The sequence below is a fragment of the Meles meles genome, chromosome 11 (genome assembly GCF_922984935.1).
Source record: "Meles meles chromosome 11, mMelMel3.1 paternal haplotype, whole genome shotgun sequence".
In the NCBI taxonomy this organism is placed as follows: Eukaryota; Metazoa; Chordata; class Mammalia; order Carnivora; family Mustelidae; genus Meles; species Meles meles.
This window is the reverse complement of record NC_060076.1, coordinates 96379880-96397093: the sequence shown is the minus strand read 5'-3', so window position 1 is coordinate 96397093 and position 17214 is coordinate 96379880. Positions and strand designations below refer to the sequence as shown.

General features: G+C 53.0%; 1 protein-coding gene across 1 annotated transcript in view; it reads left to right on the top strand.

Annotated features, from left to right (window-relative positions):
* Positions 1–3223: 3223 nt before the first annotated feature.
* The window catches only part of SHC3 (SHC adaptor protein 3), a 93583-nt gene continuing 79592 nt past the window's right edge, over positions 3224–17214 (top strand). Inside the window, exon 1 of the mRNA XM_046023073.1 lies at positions 3224–3761. Within this exon, the coding sequence (XP_045879029.1) occupies positions 3303–3761 (459 nt within the window). The 5' untranslated portion in view covers positions 3224–3302. The remainder of the gene's footprint in view (positions 3762–17214) is intronic.

Genomic DNA, 17214 nt, shown 5'->3' with positions numbered 1-17214 from the left:
GATCCCAGAAATCCCTCACCCCTGCTGAGGTCCCCCCTGACATCCTGCGGCCAAGGTCAGCAGGCTCCCCTGCGCAGGGTTCGTATCCCACATCCATTTAAGTTGTTGCGTAGTGTGCCGGGTTATTGTGATAATAATGTCAGATTTTCTGCCTCTCCAGGTAGAATGAAACCTTCTCGGGAGTAAAGTCACCGTCCCCAGGGCCCGGCTCGTGAGCCATTTCAGGCAGTAAAGGCAGCCTCTAGATGCAGGAAAGGCAAGGAGAGGGGTTCTCCCCTAGAAACTCCAGAAGGAACTCACTGCCGTCCACCCTGGACTCTACCCTGGGTGACCCATGCCGGATTTCTGCCTGCAGCGCGGGCAGATAAAACACAGTTGGGTCATTTTAAGCCACTGATCTTGGGATTATGACATCAATAGAAAAACAATACACTTTTAAGTGAATAGATTTTAAAAAGGGAAACCACAGTGTTCTGGAAACCACAATATTCTGGAAAAGCTACTGTCGATGAACTCAGGCACTATCGAGTCTGAAGGCTGATTTTACAGTGGTTACCTTCCTTCGCTTTCCTTCTGTGCTGCCCAACAATGAAAATCTCATCGGTCTTCCATCTCCACACCATTATAGCCTGAGAGTAGGCAGAACCAGCCTGGGAGAGGGCTCCGGGCATGGCCTGGGAGGGAGAGTGTGGGTTTCCTGCTCGGCTTACAGTTTCCGTCTCCATGCTCCCCACCCCCGCCCCCCTCATCTCCCCGGAAAGTGAGGTCTTCCCGTTGTACTGCGTCCCTGGAATATTAATTAGCCTCTTTGATTACAGATCTTCTCCTATGCAGTACATTTCTATTACTGCGATATTTTAAAATGGCCAATTTCTCTCCACTTGGCTCATCATAATAAAAGAAATAAAAAACTCCTGTTGGCTAAAGGGTTAACCATGGAGATTTGGATTTTTTTTCCCCCCTTCTTTGGAGACTCAGAACGTGCACGTGTGTTTGATGATCCTTTCACAAAAAGAATCGAGGGCGAGATGCCTAGGCTTTGAATGTGCGTTTCCTGTACATTCATGATAAATGCTGAACCGAGTGGCACATTCATGGTTGTTTCTTGCTTGTAAATGAACTGCTGAATGAAAGTTTTGGGGCACAGCTCACCTCCAACAGAGGCCGTCCTGTTCACACTGGGAGCTGAACAACGGTTCTTGAATTTTCTTGAAAAACTAGTTTTTCTGCTGTCCATGACAGTCCTGCCTTCCTCCATGCATTTTGTAATCGGGCTGGCTTTTTTTTTTTTTTTTCCCACACTGCCGTTGGAATAAAGATCCCGCCTTTGATTGAAATGGAATCTTCCACTATTGAGCAAGCCTTCTTCAATGAGTCATCGGGGCGGCTGCTCATTGGCTGAGGCCGCTGGAGCCAGGGGATTGCCTGGCACCGGCTCGCGGGGCCCGGCTTCATTCACAGAATCTCTGGCTCGCTGCTAGCCCTTCCATTCACACAAACAGCCTCTCATTCACATTTTGCTGTTTTTGTCTGCTTCTAATGAAGAGCGGGGTTTGGGAATGATAGGGCGTTTTTGCTTCAGATCTGGGGGGAGTTCCGCTCACCATCACCATCGTGGATGGGGTGTGCACTTGCTGTTGCTAAGCGAGCAAGGGGAAGGGCGAGAATGAGAGCCTGCGCCCGGGGAGGGGAGCCGCCGCAGCCCTGCGCTCCTGCATCCAGGCAGCCCGCCTCACCTGCCGGCGGGGAGCCGCCCTCCGGGCACCTGGGCCATAAAGTTCTGCTGGGTTCAGTGCCTTCTGGGGCACACGCCTAGTCGTGGGTGGGAGAAGGCAGGGTGCTGGAGATAAATTTATTTGCTTGCACAGAGTTGCGTGGCAATTTTGCAAGGGTGGTTTCTCTGTGGCCGGTGGGTTATCTCCAAGCATGGCGGAGACCGGCAGAGCCCGGGGTGCAAGGGCTCGGAGGGTCTGAGTCTCTGCCGACCTTCTGGGGGCCGCCAACGCCCCGTTGTCCTCACTGAGAGGAAGGAGGCCTTCGCCTCTCCCTCGAAGCCGAGCCTGACTCTTGAAACGGATTTTCTGTGTAACCAGAACAGCTGCATTTTTTTCCTTCCTTCGTGCGGGGTTGCAAGGCAGCAACAGAAGGGACATTGAAATGTATTTGTACGTTTGGTAGGCAATTTTCCAGACCTTGAGCACATTCAACTGGGATAAAGCTTCAAGCCCAGCCCCCTTTTTGGAATGGATTTCTGGAGCCGGCTACCATTCCTCAGAGAAATCCTCTTCTTTTTTGGAAGCAGGTTTTCAACCTAACCCTGACTGAGAAAGGCTGTTGTCCTTAGCAGGGGACACATCCTCACTAGCTCTGTGCAGATCTTTCTTTCTCTCTTTCTTTTTCTCTTCTTCTTCTTCTTCTTCTGCTTCTGCTTCTTCTTTTTTGGAGGAGCTGCATTGCTACAAAGACACTTGTCATGGCTGCTCTGCTGACTTGAAAAGAAAAAAGAAAAACCCAGGAAATTGGCATTTTATGTTCACCTGGGAGTAAATATTCTTTTCTTTTCTGTTCTTTTTTCTTTTTTTGGCTATTCACCAATTGCTGGTGCTTTCCAAATCAGAATTCATGAGGATCCGCTGAAGATCTTATTCTTAAAAAGCCTTCGTCACATTTTAACGCATGGCTGTCAGACACTCAGGGGCCCCCACGGAGGGCTGAGCGGGGGACAGGAAGCCTTAGCACAGAAGAAGGGGTTTCAGAAAGTTCATCTGACCCTCCGAAGGGACCGGACTGACCTCTGGCACAGACGCTGAGTCGGGGGATGGGGAGGCGAGCAACCAAAGGTCGGAAGGGAATCTCTGGGAAGGTAGAAAAGGCAGTTTGAGAATTGATTGGCTCTAGTGTGCAGTCAGTGGGTGTATGCATTTTTTTCTTTCTTTTTCTTTCTTTCTTTCGTGTGTGTGTGTGCGCGCGCGTGTGTGTGTGCGCGTGTGTGCGCTACAGGAAGTGATTTGCAGTGCTCCCCGGGCCTTTGTTGAGAAGGGTCTCCTCTGGAGTGAGTCACGCTCTCGCTGTGCGCAGCCCTAGCCGCTGGGCGCTCCCCTTCGGAAGCGATGCCTGGAGCGGCGCGAGCGTGCCGCCCTCCGCAGCCGAGCGCGGGGCCGGGGCTGCGCGGCCGCGGCGGCGCGGGCCGCTAGCGGGGAGGCGGCGCCGCTGTCCCCCGCTGTCCCGGCCGCCGCGTCCCGCCGGGCCGCCGCGCTCGCCCCTGCAGCGCCCGGGCGGATGCGGCCAGCCCACGGAGGGGCATGCTTCCACGCACCAAGTACAACCGCTTCAGGAATGACTCGGTGACATCGGTCGACGACCTTCTGCACAACCTGTCGGTGAGCGGCGGCGGCGGCAAGGTCTCGGCGGCGCGCGCGGCCCCGGCGGCGGCCCCCTACCTGGTGTCCGGAGACGCGCTGCGCCGGGCGCCCGACGATGGGCCGGGCAGCCTGGGCCACCTGCTCCACAAGGTGTCCCACCTGAAACTCTCCAGCTCGGGCCTCCGCGGGCGCTCGGCGGCCAGGGCGCGGGCGGGCGCGCGGCTCTCGGGCAGCTGCAGCGCGCCCAGCCTGGCCGCCCCGGACGGCAGCGCGGCCCCCGGCCCCGGCGCCCCGGCCATGCGCGCCGCCAGGAAGGGCCGGCCGGGCGACCAGCCGCCGCCGCGCGCCCCGCACGCCAGCGACCAGGTGATGGGGGCCGGAGTCACCTACGTCGTCAAGGTGGGTGCGGGCGCGGGCGCGGGCCGCAGGGTGGGTCGCCGCGGAGGCCGGAGGCGCGCGCTCCTTCTTGGCCGGCTCGCCGGGCCGCGGGGCCGGGGTTCTGCCAACGCGCCTGCTGCGCACCCGTGGAGAGAAGCTTTGCCGTGGGTGACCTCACTCTGGCCTGCTTTCTCCTTGGCTGCACTCCCCTGGCCACTGGCTGTGCCATGTGTCCGGCCAGTGGCCCTCTGGGCATGTGCCCCTGTCCCAGCGAAGTGGGCATCAGGTCCATACAGTGAACACACTTGGAAGGACCAGACAGCCCCTGTCCTGAGACACGCCGTGGGTGTCACTACTTTCGCTGTGTCTGCCCCAGGAGGCAGGGTGGGTGGTTCGGTTCCCGCAGCTCCTAGCAGTGCAGGCCAAAGGCTGCCTTGCTTTATGTAAGCCGGTAGTGCTTTCCTACCCAGCAAGGTTTTCTCCGGTGTGTCTGCCATTCCTTCCATACATAAGGGTTTTTGGTTCACAGCAGTAGAAGAGAATTTGGGACTGCTTTTCCCTGGGGCTGTAGCTTTCCCTTTAAATAGGCTAAAAGCACGGGGCCTGGAGCTGCTGGCTGGAAAGGAGGTTTTTCCTCCAACACAAAGAATTATACAATCATTCTCAATGTGGTCCATAAAATTCCTTCCTTATACAAATATTTTGGGATGCTTAAAGAGCCAGCACCCAGCTCCTGTCCTCAGGCCTGCCTCTCACTCATGTCTTCCTGCCTGATGGATAGTCCTGAGCTGTCCCTGCGCCCTGCGGCCAGGCAGACATCTGCCAGACAGAGGCCAGGGCTGGGAGTCTCTTCTTTGTCAGGTCACTCCAAGGCACGGCTATGCGTTTAAAAAGCAGTGAGACCCACACACTGTCCACGGTGTGTCGTCAAGCGCAGGGAGAAGCCTGCCAGGGAGTCTAGCCCCCACGCGTCAGCTATGGACTCAGTTCAGACATTCAGCAGACCTAGCCGCAGGTGAAATGTTGCATCTTGGCAGTTTGGAGCCCAAATGATTAGAGGAAGCGGTTAGCTGTGGGTTATCTTTAACTGCTAAACAGACCTGACAAAGGAATGTGGTCCCTGGTGCAGGAACCGGGCTTCTCACCCGTTTGAGGCTGCGTTCTGAGTCTTGTCTTCCCTTCTGAAAAGGGACCAATTTACTTTACAGAAGGGTTGGAGATCGGCATGAAAAATGCATGCCTGCTTGAGTTTATGATAAAAGAAAGTGAATATTCTCCTTGTGGTCCTTCTTTAAATTATATAACCGGGAGCCAAAATAAAAAGAAAAAAAAAATCAAGCAAAAAATCCCGAGAACGTGGAGGCGAAACCATGGTGGAGTAGAAGACTTCCAGTGGGCCGGCAGGACCGCTGTCTGAAGCAAGCAAGCAAAAGAAACATAAAAAAGCACCAGAAAAAGAGCCTACCTTTAAAATAGACAGACCTTGGCAAAGCTCTCTCTCCCTATGCCTGTCATGTTGAACATAGGAGGTAGTTTTCAAATGGAGGGAGAATTCTCAAACTTATACCTTTAAAGTTTTCCTTTAAAAAAACAAGTGCTCGCTTCGGCAGCACATATACTAAAAAAAAAAAAACAAAATCATTCCCTTGGCTTAGGGCTTTGCCTAAGCCCTTTCTGAGGAGCGACTGGTTCCAAAGGTCGGTTGTGGTTGGCTTCGGGGCCGAGCGAGCGAGTCGGGACTGGGAGGCCAACCTGCTGGTGTGAGGTTGGGAACCCGGAGACAGCAGAGCTCCTGTGGGCCGAAGCTGGGTCGGCCTGAGCCTCTGGGTTGGGGGGGGTGTCACACGATCGTGCCCCCAGTAAATGGTGGCAGTGCCCGGGGGCACCTAGCGTGCCTGCTTAGTGCCCAGTGCCGTGAACGGTGGTCACGGGGACGTCAGCTCAGGCTTCCCAGAGAAGTCTGGAAGCACACAGCAGGGGGGTCGGACGCTAAGGACAATGTCCTGTGCACACACTTGATTCCCATGATCCCACAGCGCTCTGCTGGGGCACATTTCTGCGTTGCCCGTGTTGAGTTGGACATCGTGGACTTACTCTCTGGAAAAATCACAAAAGCGGGAAAAAAACCTCTTAACTCGGTATTGCTTGCCGATCTTCGAAGAGTTTTATCAGTATCTTGGCTTTTTTCTCACTGGTAGAGAGAAAGAGGCAATGTTTATCACATGCCTGCCCAGCAGCGGTCAATCTGAAGGCAGAGGGTTTGGGGTAGAACTCATGGTAGCCTTGGATTTAAATTGATTTCTAAATTAAGGGCCCCTCCCCCATGTTTTCCTGTTTTTTGGAAAACCCATATGCTGTGTAATTATAGGATTTCCCCCTCGTCGACATACCTGCTATGGCACTCCGAGGATGCCGTCTGCACGATTTTTATTGAAAAATATTTCAACTCCATCTGCTTAGATGGGAGTGGAAACTGTGAAGGAGTCGGGGGGCGGTGCTCACCTAGGAAACATCAAAGTATTCCAACAGCAGGTTGTCGTCCTCATTATGAAGGGTATGATGTTTAGAGACGAGACGCTCCGAGCAGCAGAATTCTGAGCTTAGAGGCTCTGACTCGTCCCGGGGGCCTCCAGCGAGTCTGCCTCTGACACGGCCCCAGGACCCTGGGCTCCCCCAGATGCAGACTCCAGGGCTAGGTGGGCATCAGGAGGCCTCGCCGGCAGGACTTTTGTACCCTCCTAGCCTTGTGTGGTGCAGGACTGTCATCTCACGGAGCCCTAATGACTCTCGTGGACGTAGAAGGGTGACGTGAAGTGAGAGTTTATGAAGTGAAGGTGAGAACCGGAAGGAAAGAAAAAAGCTCTCTCGGGGCACCTGGGTGGCTCAGTGGGTTAAGCCGCTGCCTTCAGCTCAGGTCATGATCTCAGGGTCCTGGGATCGAGCCCTGCATCGGGCTCTCTGCTTGGCGGGAAGCCTGCTTCCTCCTCTCTCTCTGCCTGCCTCTCTGCCTACGTGTGATCTCTGTCAAATAAATAAATAAAATCTTAAAAAAAAAAAAAAGCTCTCTCGAGGGAGGTCCCGAATGGGTGGCCACTGTGGGCTTTTAGGGTCAGTCTTTCATAGCAAATTGACCAGGGAACTTAAGTCTTCTTGAGGTCACCACTGGTAACACCCGTGACCGGTCTCCTTTGGTTACTTTCAGTGGTCAGCTTGTAGCTGTCATGAAAATATCTTGTCTATGACATTTAAGACCATCAAGGAGGTCTTCTTATGTTCCCTTGTCTCTGGCATTTCTCCACATCCGGGATTGCTGGGAGCCTGGTCCCAGTAATGGGTAGCCCCTCCCCATCTCTCCCTACACAGACCCACCTGCCCTTTACGCACTAGGTGTGCCTGCCCCTTGGTTTTCGCTTTTGGTAAAAGAGACGCAAAGAACGATGAATATTCTCAGGACAATTCCATCTCAAAACCACATCTGGACCTGGAAGGTGGATAGAAATTGTGTTGATTACACTCTGCCCACCTTAACGTCCTTGGCCTCAGAGTCCAAGCCGACTACCCCGGGCATCCATGGTGGCTGCTCTCGGTCTTCGACAGGTTCTGAGGGTGATGTTGGGGTGCTCCGCGCACAGGCCTGCAGAGTGAACCACTCAGGAAGGAGAGGCAGGCGTGGACAGGCCACTGGCCAAGGTAGGAGGGCCATCTGAAGGCCAGCATGGCCTTGATGTTCAGCCCTGACCCGCCTGGTGGGCGGCAGTGACTGTGGGGCTTCCTGGGGGCACACTGCTCGCCCAGGGTCCCCAGAAGAAGGGCTCCTCCTTACAGCACATTATGCCACACGCTCGCAACGGGCGAGGAGGTGACGGCATTCAGGGCCGACGCCAGGGCCCACGGCAAGAACTGGGAGCCGAGGGAGGAGCGGTGAGCTGGGGTGCTCACTGGCCACTCGCAACACAGACAGGAACGGTGACCCGCTGCCAAGTACCGTGGCGGCCCTTTGCACATCTGCAGGTTGCCGTCTGCTCTCACCGCGGTCTCTGTTAGGGGCTCTTTGAAGGACACTAACAATCAGAGCTGCAGACTTTCCTCCTGATATTGTGGGCTGTTTTTCTTCTGGAATGAAGCCTTACTTTTACAACAACTCCTTTAAGAATTATTTTGTTTCTCCCATTTGTGAATCTGATGATATTTGGGGTGGTATAAATTATTCATTTTATTTATAAATGTTCTATTGCTCTTTATAGATGGCCTTTATAAACTGCACTTACTCTAAAAATTATTTTAAATTGGTATTTTCTCCACTTGCCTCAGTGTCGTTAAAAATACCTTAAATAGGGGTGCCAGGGTGGCTCAGTCGTTAAGCGTCTGCCTTCGGCTCAGGTCATGATCCCGGGGTCCTGGGATCGGGTCCCACGTCGGGCTCCCTGCTCAGCGGGGAGCCTGCTTCTCCCTCTCCCACTCCCCCTGCTTGTGTTCCCTCTCACTGTCTCTCTGTCAAATAAACAAATAAATAAATAACAATCATTAAAAAGAGGAATACTTTAAATGTCCCGTGTTTTAGCGCTGTATTCCTGCAACGCCATAGGCAAAAGTCATCGCAAACTTGTTTCAAGTGGAGCCATGAGACATTATCACAGTGGGAGATGTCGTTGTGGTGGGATTGACTGAATTCTGTTTTAGTTCTGGATAAACAAAATTGTTCCTTGATGTGGAGTACGAACTGTCCAAGTTGATTTAAAATTTTTTTTTTAAATCTCGTAATATGGGTGTCTTACATGTAAATATTATCTAAATGGCTTGAAAAAGTTTAACAAAGTCTTTTGAGATTAATAGACAAAATTATTAGTTTGATCTGGAAAGTGTATCACCTCTATTTTTATGTGACACAGTATAGCAAGTGTGTTAAATGTGTGTGCCCTATACAGCACACTCACACTGCACACGTACCACACGCAGAGACATACCTGTGTGCACACAACATGCCCTCACACACTGCACAGGTAGACAAGTTGTGATAACTTTGGACGCGGTGATTTTCTTTCTTGTTGGAAAATACTAAATGTCATATTTCCAGAAATACCTGATTATCTCATTCATTTCGTCATATTCATGTTAAGAGAAAATCATTCTGGGGAAGAGAAGCTACTGATCACACTTTACTGCTGAGAGGTGTAAGCTTATCTTCGATTGTGTCTTACTGTGAGGAATGCGCAATGCGTGTTTTTTAAACAAAGTCCTGGTAACGGAGATCGTGGGCAGTGAACGTGCAAACCCACGGAAGAGGTGGGCTTTCCAGCCACCAGGCTCGCCTGAAGGGTGTGCAAAGAAAGCCCATGGCCCCTCGCTTGGATGCAGGGCCTCTGCACAGGGACTGCCCCACGGGGTGGCACGGCTCTGGAGGTGTCGGGTGTCACGGCGGGAGTCATGGGGGATGTCCTAGTGGGTGTCGCAGCGGTGGGCAGCTGGGTGTCACGGCGGGAGTCATGGGGGATGTCACAGCAGGACAGGTCCTGCTTCCCGAGCTCCCTGGGCTGGCAGAGAGGGGCCTGCTCTGTGGTGTTCAGACTGTGCTGCTGGGGGTGCCAGAGTGCACAGCGCTGCTACCCGGGATGTTTCGTGGGTTCAGAGGACTTGCAGTGAGGACCCAGCGTGTTAAAGGGAAATCCTCACGGACCCATGAAATCATATAGAATTATTTAACTCAGAAGTGAGATGGTTTCAGATGACCTGGAAAGAAATGGCCAGGTGTGCGTGTTTCCGGAGCAAAGAGCAAAGACAAAAATTTGACTTTTAGCATAGAAGATATACAGTATGGGGTGGATACGGCGTGTCTTCACGGCGGGGCACTGAGCACAGGGGCGGTCTCCTGGGTGGGTGGGCCTCACACAGGGACCGATCTTTACCTGAGGTCAAAACCCCACAAACTGTGCCGGGGCCGTGCGGCTTCACCTGCCACCCATGTCCCCAGCCTGCCCCTCCCAGCACGGTGACGGGTGGAACTCACATTAAGAAATATTTCCTGTAACCCTAGTTTTCAAAAAAAAAAAAAAAAATCTGAAATAGTTGTTGAATTTTATCAAGGGCTTTTTCAGCATTCAGTGAAATAAATAGGTATTTTTCACCTTTTTCTGTTAATGTGGTGAAATCACTTATCTCTGTAACAGATGTGTCTCAGCATCTCTGCTGCTGGGCTTTGCAGACAGAAGTTTGTCCTGCTGCTCGGCAAGAGACACAGACGTTCATGGTCTGGCCCTGTTTCTTGTCCCCTGAGCCCCAACACTGGGGCCACAGCAAACAGCTGGGCCCCCTAGACCAGATGCACCTCTGGCCTTCGCTCACATTCTCCCCACCTCGGCCTTCATTCTCTGTGAGCTGGGGTTCTCTCCGTGAGGGTCCCGGGCTCTGTGTGTTTGCCTTTGTGTTCTTCACCTCCATCCCTGGCAGGTGCCTACCACTGTGAGCCCTGAGAAGCCGACAGAAATCAAATGGTCCCTGCCCTCCAGGGGGACGTCACTCCTTAAGTGGGTTCCGTGTATGATGAGGCCAGGAGCTGTGGGGAAGGAAGTCCGTCAGTTCTTCCCAAGACCCACCTGGGGACAGAGCCTCAGGTAGGCAGACAGTGGCAGAGATGGAGGGAGAGAGGCAGCCGAGGGCCAGAGGGGAACCGGACAGAACAGAGAGGACTGGTCAGGGGGTGACCTTGGGTCTGTTTACATGCACTTGGCTATTAAGAATGTAACTCCAAAGAGGCACAGTTTGAACTCCTTTCTATTAAAAAGAAAAGGCTCGATAATTATTCTTTCTGTGAACAGGCATGTCTGCATGGCCCGGCCAGGGTCCTCCCGGGCTGTCCCGTAGGTGGGAAGCTCAATTAGCAGACCCACGAGTTGTCTTTGAAGCTAATTATGGGAAGCTTTCGTTAAAAGGATCAGCCTTAATGAAAGCCGTGAGTGGTCATTATGAAGTCAAATATTGTAGAGCCAGATTTCACCAGGACATTTCCACACAGAAAGCTAACCTCCCGAACACATCCTGGTGCCCCCTCCTCCAAAGAAAGCACCAGATTTATGAAAAAGACCAGTTGGGGGGGCAGTGGATGCAGGAAATGTTTCGAGGGGGCCATTCATGCCCTGTGAAGGCATGGCAGGTTGTCAAGGAGGTTCAGGACTATTTTCCCAAAGGAGTACACGATCCTGTTGAGCGGGAGACGATGCTCCATTAGGAACACAGGTTCGAGCCAGCAAGGGGCTGGTCGCCTAGGGAGGGCGGAGCAAGGCTGGAGCTGGCAGGAAGGCTTCCGGCAGGGGTGGGGGCCGGTCCTGGGAGACTGGCGGGTCTGGGTGGGCAGGGGCTGGCGATGCTCCAGGAGGGGGAGTCAGAGCAGGAAACCCACTAGAGATGGGAGCGGGCCTGGCATTTGCCCAGGAACGGGGACAATGGTCCGCTGCGGTGGCCCAGGTCAGAAGGAAGTGAGACATTGGCTGCCACGTGTCGGGGCTCAGGCTGTGGTGCCGCGGAGTCGGGAAGCTCCCCATCTGCTGGAGGGGCCCTTGCGCCGCTGGCCCTTGGCTGGTTGCTGGCCTTCGCTGGGGGGTCTCCTTCCACACCAGGCGAGGACCCCGACCGTATGCATCCCCTCCTCCATTTCTCTAACATTTCTTCCTCCTCAGACCTCACTGTTTCTTGGCTTCTCTGATCTGCTCACATCCCAGCTGTGGATTTCATGTAAGACTCCGCCCGTAGAAGGAACCCGGTGGGATTGCTGTTCAAGCTATTTTTAGAGTTTTGCCCTGTCCTGAGGCTAATCTGGGCCTTGGCTCATATGGTGACACAAGGGAGAGTGAGTTCGTCTTTGCCTGAGATCCAAAAAAGGGGGTAGGGCTTTCCTTACGGCCAGTTCCTTGTGATCTCCAAGCAGCATTATTCATGATTCACTTCACTCAGAGTCGCGCTTCCTTCTATGGAAAGGCTCGGTGCTCACTCCACGCTGCCTCCCACCCCCCACGCCCACTGCCTGCTACAGGCCGCTGGACGGACTCCTGTGGGCCTCAAGCCAGAGCCTCTGCCGTCAGGGCTCGGAACTGCACGGGAGAAGCCTGGTGCCGTGGTCCCTGGGGATGACGCCCCCTGTCCCGCCAAGCGCATGTCCCGTCACAGACGGGGTGAGGGTGGGGTGGGCAGTGAGTTCTGATGCGTCTGCACCCCGTGGCCACGGGCGGCCACTGAAGACAGAGCGGGAGCGTCCTGCCGTGGCTGACTAGGAGGGACCTTCACGAGGGGTCGAGCGAGCAGAGAGCATGAACCAGACACGTGTCACCGCCGCACGTTCTTGAGACAGAGACTAGCACGGCCCCGGCCAGAGCCTCCAACCGCCCGCCCGGGCCCACTGCCCGGCTCTGCACAGAGAATCAGCAGGGGGTACGGGACCGAGCGACGCTCAAACGTGGGAGCCAGAGGCCACACATAGAGTGCTCGGTGAAGCCCGCCAGAGGAAGCGTGTTATCAGGTGTCCATGCTGCCGCCGCAGACACAGACCGTAGCTGGAGCCAGAGAACGACCCTGAGCAAAATGACCGAGATCCAGCGTGGATTCAAATTAGAAATTCATGAAGGAAGACAACGGGAAAATCTCCAAACACTTGGAAATTAGGCATCATGCCTATAAATAACAGAGGACAAAGGAGACATTTCAAAGGAAATTGAAAAATGCCCAGAACTGAATGGACATGAAGGCGCCACATATCGAAGTACGCGGGGTGCGCTGAAACGGAGCGGGGGGGACGCGCGGCACCAGACGCTTGCACGGGCGAAGAGAACATGTCTCCCATCAACAACCCAAGTGTGTTTCTCAAGACGCCAAAAAAGAAGAAAATATACGGCAAGTAAGCAGCAGGAAGGAAATCGCAAAGGTAAAGGCAGAAATCGATAAAATGAAAAACAGAAAATCAATTGGAAGAAATCAATGAGATGGATAAACCCGGCGAGGCGGACAGCGAGGCGGACAGCGACGAAGAGAGAAGACCGAGATCGGCGTGGCAGGAATGGGATGGGGGCTGTCTCGCAGGTCCCGCCACGGCTCCCGGCCAGCCCCAGGGCTCTCCAGCGCAGGCACAGCCCATGGCTGCTTCCTCGGGGCGAGGGGAATCCAGCCGGCTCCATGCAAAGGGCTGGGTGCAGCATGTGTTCCCGTCCGACAGAGGCCCAGGACTGCGGCCCAGGCCAGCTTGTTTTGGGGAGAAGGAGGAGTGAGGAAAAGCGATGCTCAAAGGGACAGATGGCACTTTCTAAGACCAGCAGCTAGCTCGGTGTCCGAGCGGGGATGACAGTGGCAAACAGGGGTAAATGGGGACACACCTGGATAGAAAGGGCCGGTCCGCTTTGCGTCCTTCGCACGCGGCTGTGATGCAGCTCTCGCCGACGCACTGGTGTGTGCTTCTGGAGTACTGCTCCCCTCGCCTCCTTTGACTTTGAAGACCAGATGCGGCCTCTTGCACTGCTGTGATTTTCAGATGAAATGGAGCACAGCGGTTTCCTTTTAACCGAGCCCCGGTCACCCTTCCTCCCTCTGACTCAGCGTCCTTGCCATACGTGAGACAGATGACACACGCCACCAGCCAGCACTCACAAAGGCTTCCTGGCTCCTTTGATGAGAGCCTGGATGGCACTTGTGTTCATATAATTTTCTCCGTGAGATGAAAGATGGAAAGAGAAGGAAGCTTGGATGCAGGGTTGGCTGAACCCAAGTGGCCAGCTTCCTCCCTGTCTGGGAGGAACCCTGACAAAGAAGACGGGCAAGCTAAAGGCCAGTCATCCCCTGGTTTAGTGGCCAGCCCACGTGTCCCCTCTGGCTGTCCTGCCGCTCCTGCCCACATGGCCCTGTGCCCGTCATGCGAGCATGTATCTGGTCCCGGGTGCCCCTGGCCGTTGGGTGGGAGGATGGCTTCACTTAACTCTTTGCCTTCTCCTTCCCCGGGGCATCTCTGAGCCTCTGGTCCCTCGTCTGACGTGGGGCAGGGCACAACCCCGGTGGCGGAGGGGCAGCTGGCAGCAGGTCTGGCCAGTGGCACAGGAATGCTGGCTGTCCGGGCCCCCGAAGCCCTCGTCCTTGAGTCCAGGGCTCAGCTCACCAGGGGTCCGGGGGTCAGGGCCAACCTCTGCCTTCTTGCATGAGAAGGTGACTCCTTCACTGGAGAGAGTTCTGTCCTGTCATGAGACCGGTCAGCCTGCCTCCTGACACAAGGGAACCTGCTCCACAGGCAGGTGTGGAGATACAGCTGGGGGGACGGCGGCGGGGACCGGTGGTCTTCCTGGCCCCTGCCTCGGGCTCTCAACTTCACAGCCTTTGCAGATGGTCCTTGGGCCACAGCAGCAGCCGGCACGGGCCTGTCTTAGAGGGGAGTGAATGACTGGGTAGTAACCCGCAGCTGCTGGGCAGCCTTTGGGAGGAAGCAGCCTGAATGGTGGCCACAGACACGGTCGGGGTGGGCAGGTCTGTGCGGCCACAGCCAGAGCCCTGGGCTCCAAGTTGACCGGCGTTGGTAGAGAGCTGCCAGCCACCCTGGAAGCCAGCGAGCTGAGCTGAGCTGTCGCGGGTCTCCGAGCTGCATCTATCATCATGCCAAGTTGCCTGCCTGCACGTGCCCAGACACGCTGGCCCAAATGGGGATTTGGAAGAGGTGAAGTTCACAGCCTGCCCTGGCCTTGGGTCCTCACAGGTTGCTGAGTGATGAGTCACCACGTCACGGATGGACTGGGGCAGAGGCTTGTCAACACTGATTCGATACCCCAGGGCTTCGACCCTGATTCTATGATGGACTCTGAAACCGTTCAAGGCACTAGGGGTCGGCCTCATGAGCAGCAAAATCCTAGCAGGGGAATCCTTCTGACTGCCAGTGCAGACATCCATGCACAGCTGCATGCCCATGGATGTTTCCGGTTACCCGTACTTAGCTTTCTTTTATGGGAGCGACACATGCTAATTGTTGAAAATAGAGAAAAGCAAAAGAAGAAATTAAAATCAACTATAATCCCAGTCTTCCATGATGACTTCTATTAAAATCCCCATACTTTTCCCTGTGCTTTATTTTCATTTATGCAAAATTGAGGTCAGGCTCAGTGAATCTCTAAATCGTTAAATATTATTGGAAGGCATGACTTTTAATAGTTGCATGACATTCTGTCCCATTGATTTTTACAACTTACTTAAACATTGTCCTAGTTTTGAGTATTTACGTCGTTCCTATTTATCGTTACAAAAATTGAGTATTTAATCATTCATTCATTTAGTCAACAGATTGCACTGAGTTTATATTATATGTCAGGCCCCGTAGAGATCCTGAGGCACATTTGGGAATAAAAAAAGAGATGTCGTCTCTGCTGTCCTACAGCTTATGTTCTGGTGAAGAAGTCAGACACGAAACAAATAAACGAATCAAATGGAGACTTAGTTAAGCCACAAATCAGATAATTTATAAAATGCATCAATGCCCCAAATGGACAAAACCTCCTTGATGAAGAAGAACAAAGTAGAGGACGCAGAGTTTCTGATTTAAAGAAATATGTTACTGGCCTAAGTATAGACACCTAGATCCATGAGACAGAACTGAGAGACCAGAAGCAAGCCCACACATTTTTGATCAATTGATGTTTGACAAGCGTGCCAAGGCCATGCAACGGAGAACCATCTTTTTAGTAGATGGGGTGTGTGGGACAACTAGATGTGTACATGGAAAAGAATGAAGTTGGAAACTTCCTCACATCATATAAAAAAGTGAACTCCAAATGGATCAAAGACCTAATTGTAAGAGGCAAAACCTTAAAACTCATAGAAAACACACAAGGGTAAATATTTGTGACTTTCAATTAGGCAATAGTTTCTTAAATATGACCCCAAAAGCACAGACAACAACAACAAAAATAGACACATTGAACTTCATCAAGATGAAAAACTTTTGTGCCTCCAAGGACACCACCAAGAAGGGGAAAAGGCAACCTCGGAATGGGAGAAAATATTTGCAAGTTATGTGTCTGATGAGGAACGGGCACCCAGATTACATAAAGAACTATTTCACCTCAACAATAAAAACAAAAATAACCCAATTGAAAAATAAGCAAAGGACCGGACTAGACATCTCTCTGAAAAAGACTTACAGATGGCCCATGAACATGTGAAAGATGCTCAGCGTCATCGGGGAATTGCAAACTGAAACCACCGCGACGTCCCACCTCACGCCCACTGGGTCAGCTAAATAAAAACAATAGGCGATGACGGGGCATCGGTAACTGGCACTCCTCCACCGGTGACAGGGATGTAGAACACTGCAGCTGCTCCTGAAAAGGGTAAACAGAGCTACCACGTGACCCACGATTCCATTCGCGGGGGCGCGCCGGAGACAACTGAGAACATATATTCACACTAAGACCCCTCGGTGGATGTCCCCGGCAGCCTCGCTCGTAATGTCCAACCTGGAAACACTCAGGTGTCCACCAGCTGGGACGGAGACGCGGAACGTGGTCTGTCCACATAATGGATTAGTATTCAGCTATAAAAAGAAGTTAAATGCTGACACCTGCTACAGCATGATGGACCTTGCAACATTGTGACGAGTGAGGAGGCCAGACCCAAAAAGGCATGCACGTACCGTGTGATTCCACTCACGATGTCCAGAGCCACCAACTGCGCAGACAGGAAGTGGGTTGAGGGTTGCCAGGAGCTGGGGGTGAGGATGACTACTGATGGGTCCCTATCCAGGCTTCTTTTTAGGGTGATGATGGTGTTCTGGAATGAAATAGTCATGGTGGTTGGACTGTATTGTGAATCTCCTGAAAATGACAAGATTGAACAGTTCAAAAGGATGAATTCTGATGGCATGTGAATTATATATCAATAAAACACCATCACAAAAAAATGCAGTTTTGCTAAATAAAACGAGCCAGGGGTAAGCGACTTTGTGAGGATGTGAGGTCCGAATGCAAGAGGCAGTTGTCTGGATGCAGAGGGAGGAAGGTGGCCTGCGTGACAGGGGCACAGGGGGAAAGGTCCCTGTTCTGACTGTGCCCCTCGTTGTTGCCCTGGATCAGACGAAAGAGACGCAGCATTGAACTGTCAGTAAATTCTCTTTTCTGAAGTGGTAAAGTTCATTGTAAAAATAATGATATTCAGATAAATGACAAAATGAAAATCAGTCACCCGCCACAGCATCCTGCCGAGCTGGCGAAGACAGAGGGGAAAGAGGCCCTCACACCCTGAGAGTGGATGTGCCCGTTGGTGCAAGTTTTACGAAAAGCTGATTGGAGATGCTCATCACAGGAGCGCGCTGTGGACGAAGAATCAAGGTTTGGACGACGGAGTCTCAGGCTTGTGTTGGTGACCCAAGGCATCATCCTGCTTAAAACCGACGCCGTCTTGTGTATTTCTCATAGTCATCCCATCTGCAGAGGGAGAAACGGGGACTTGGAAACATGCAGGGATTTGC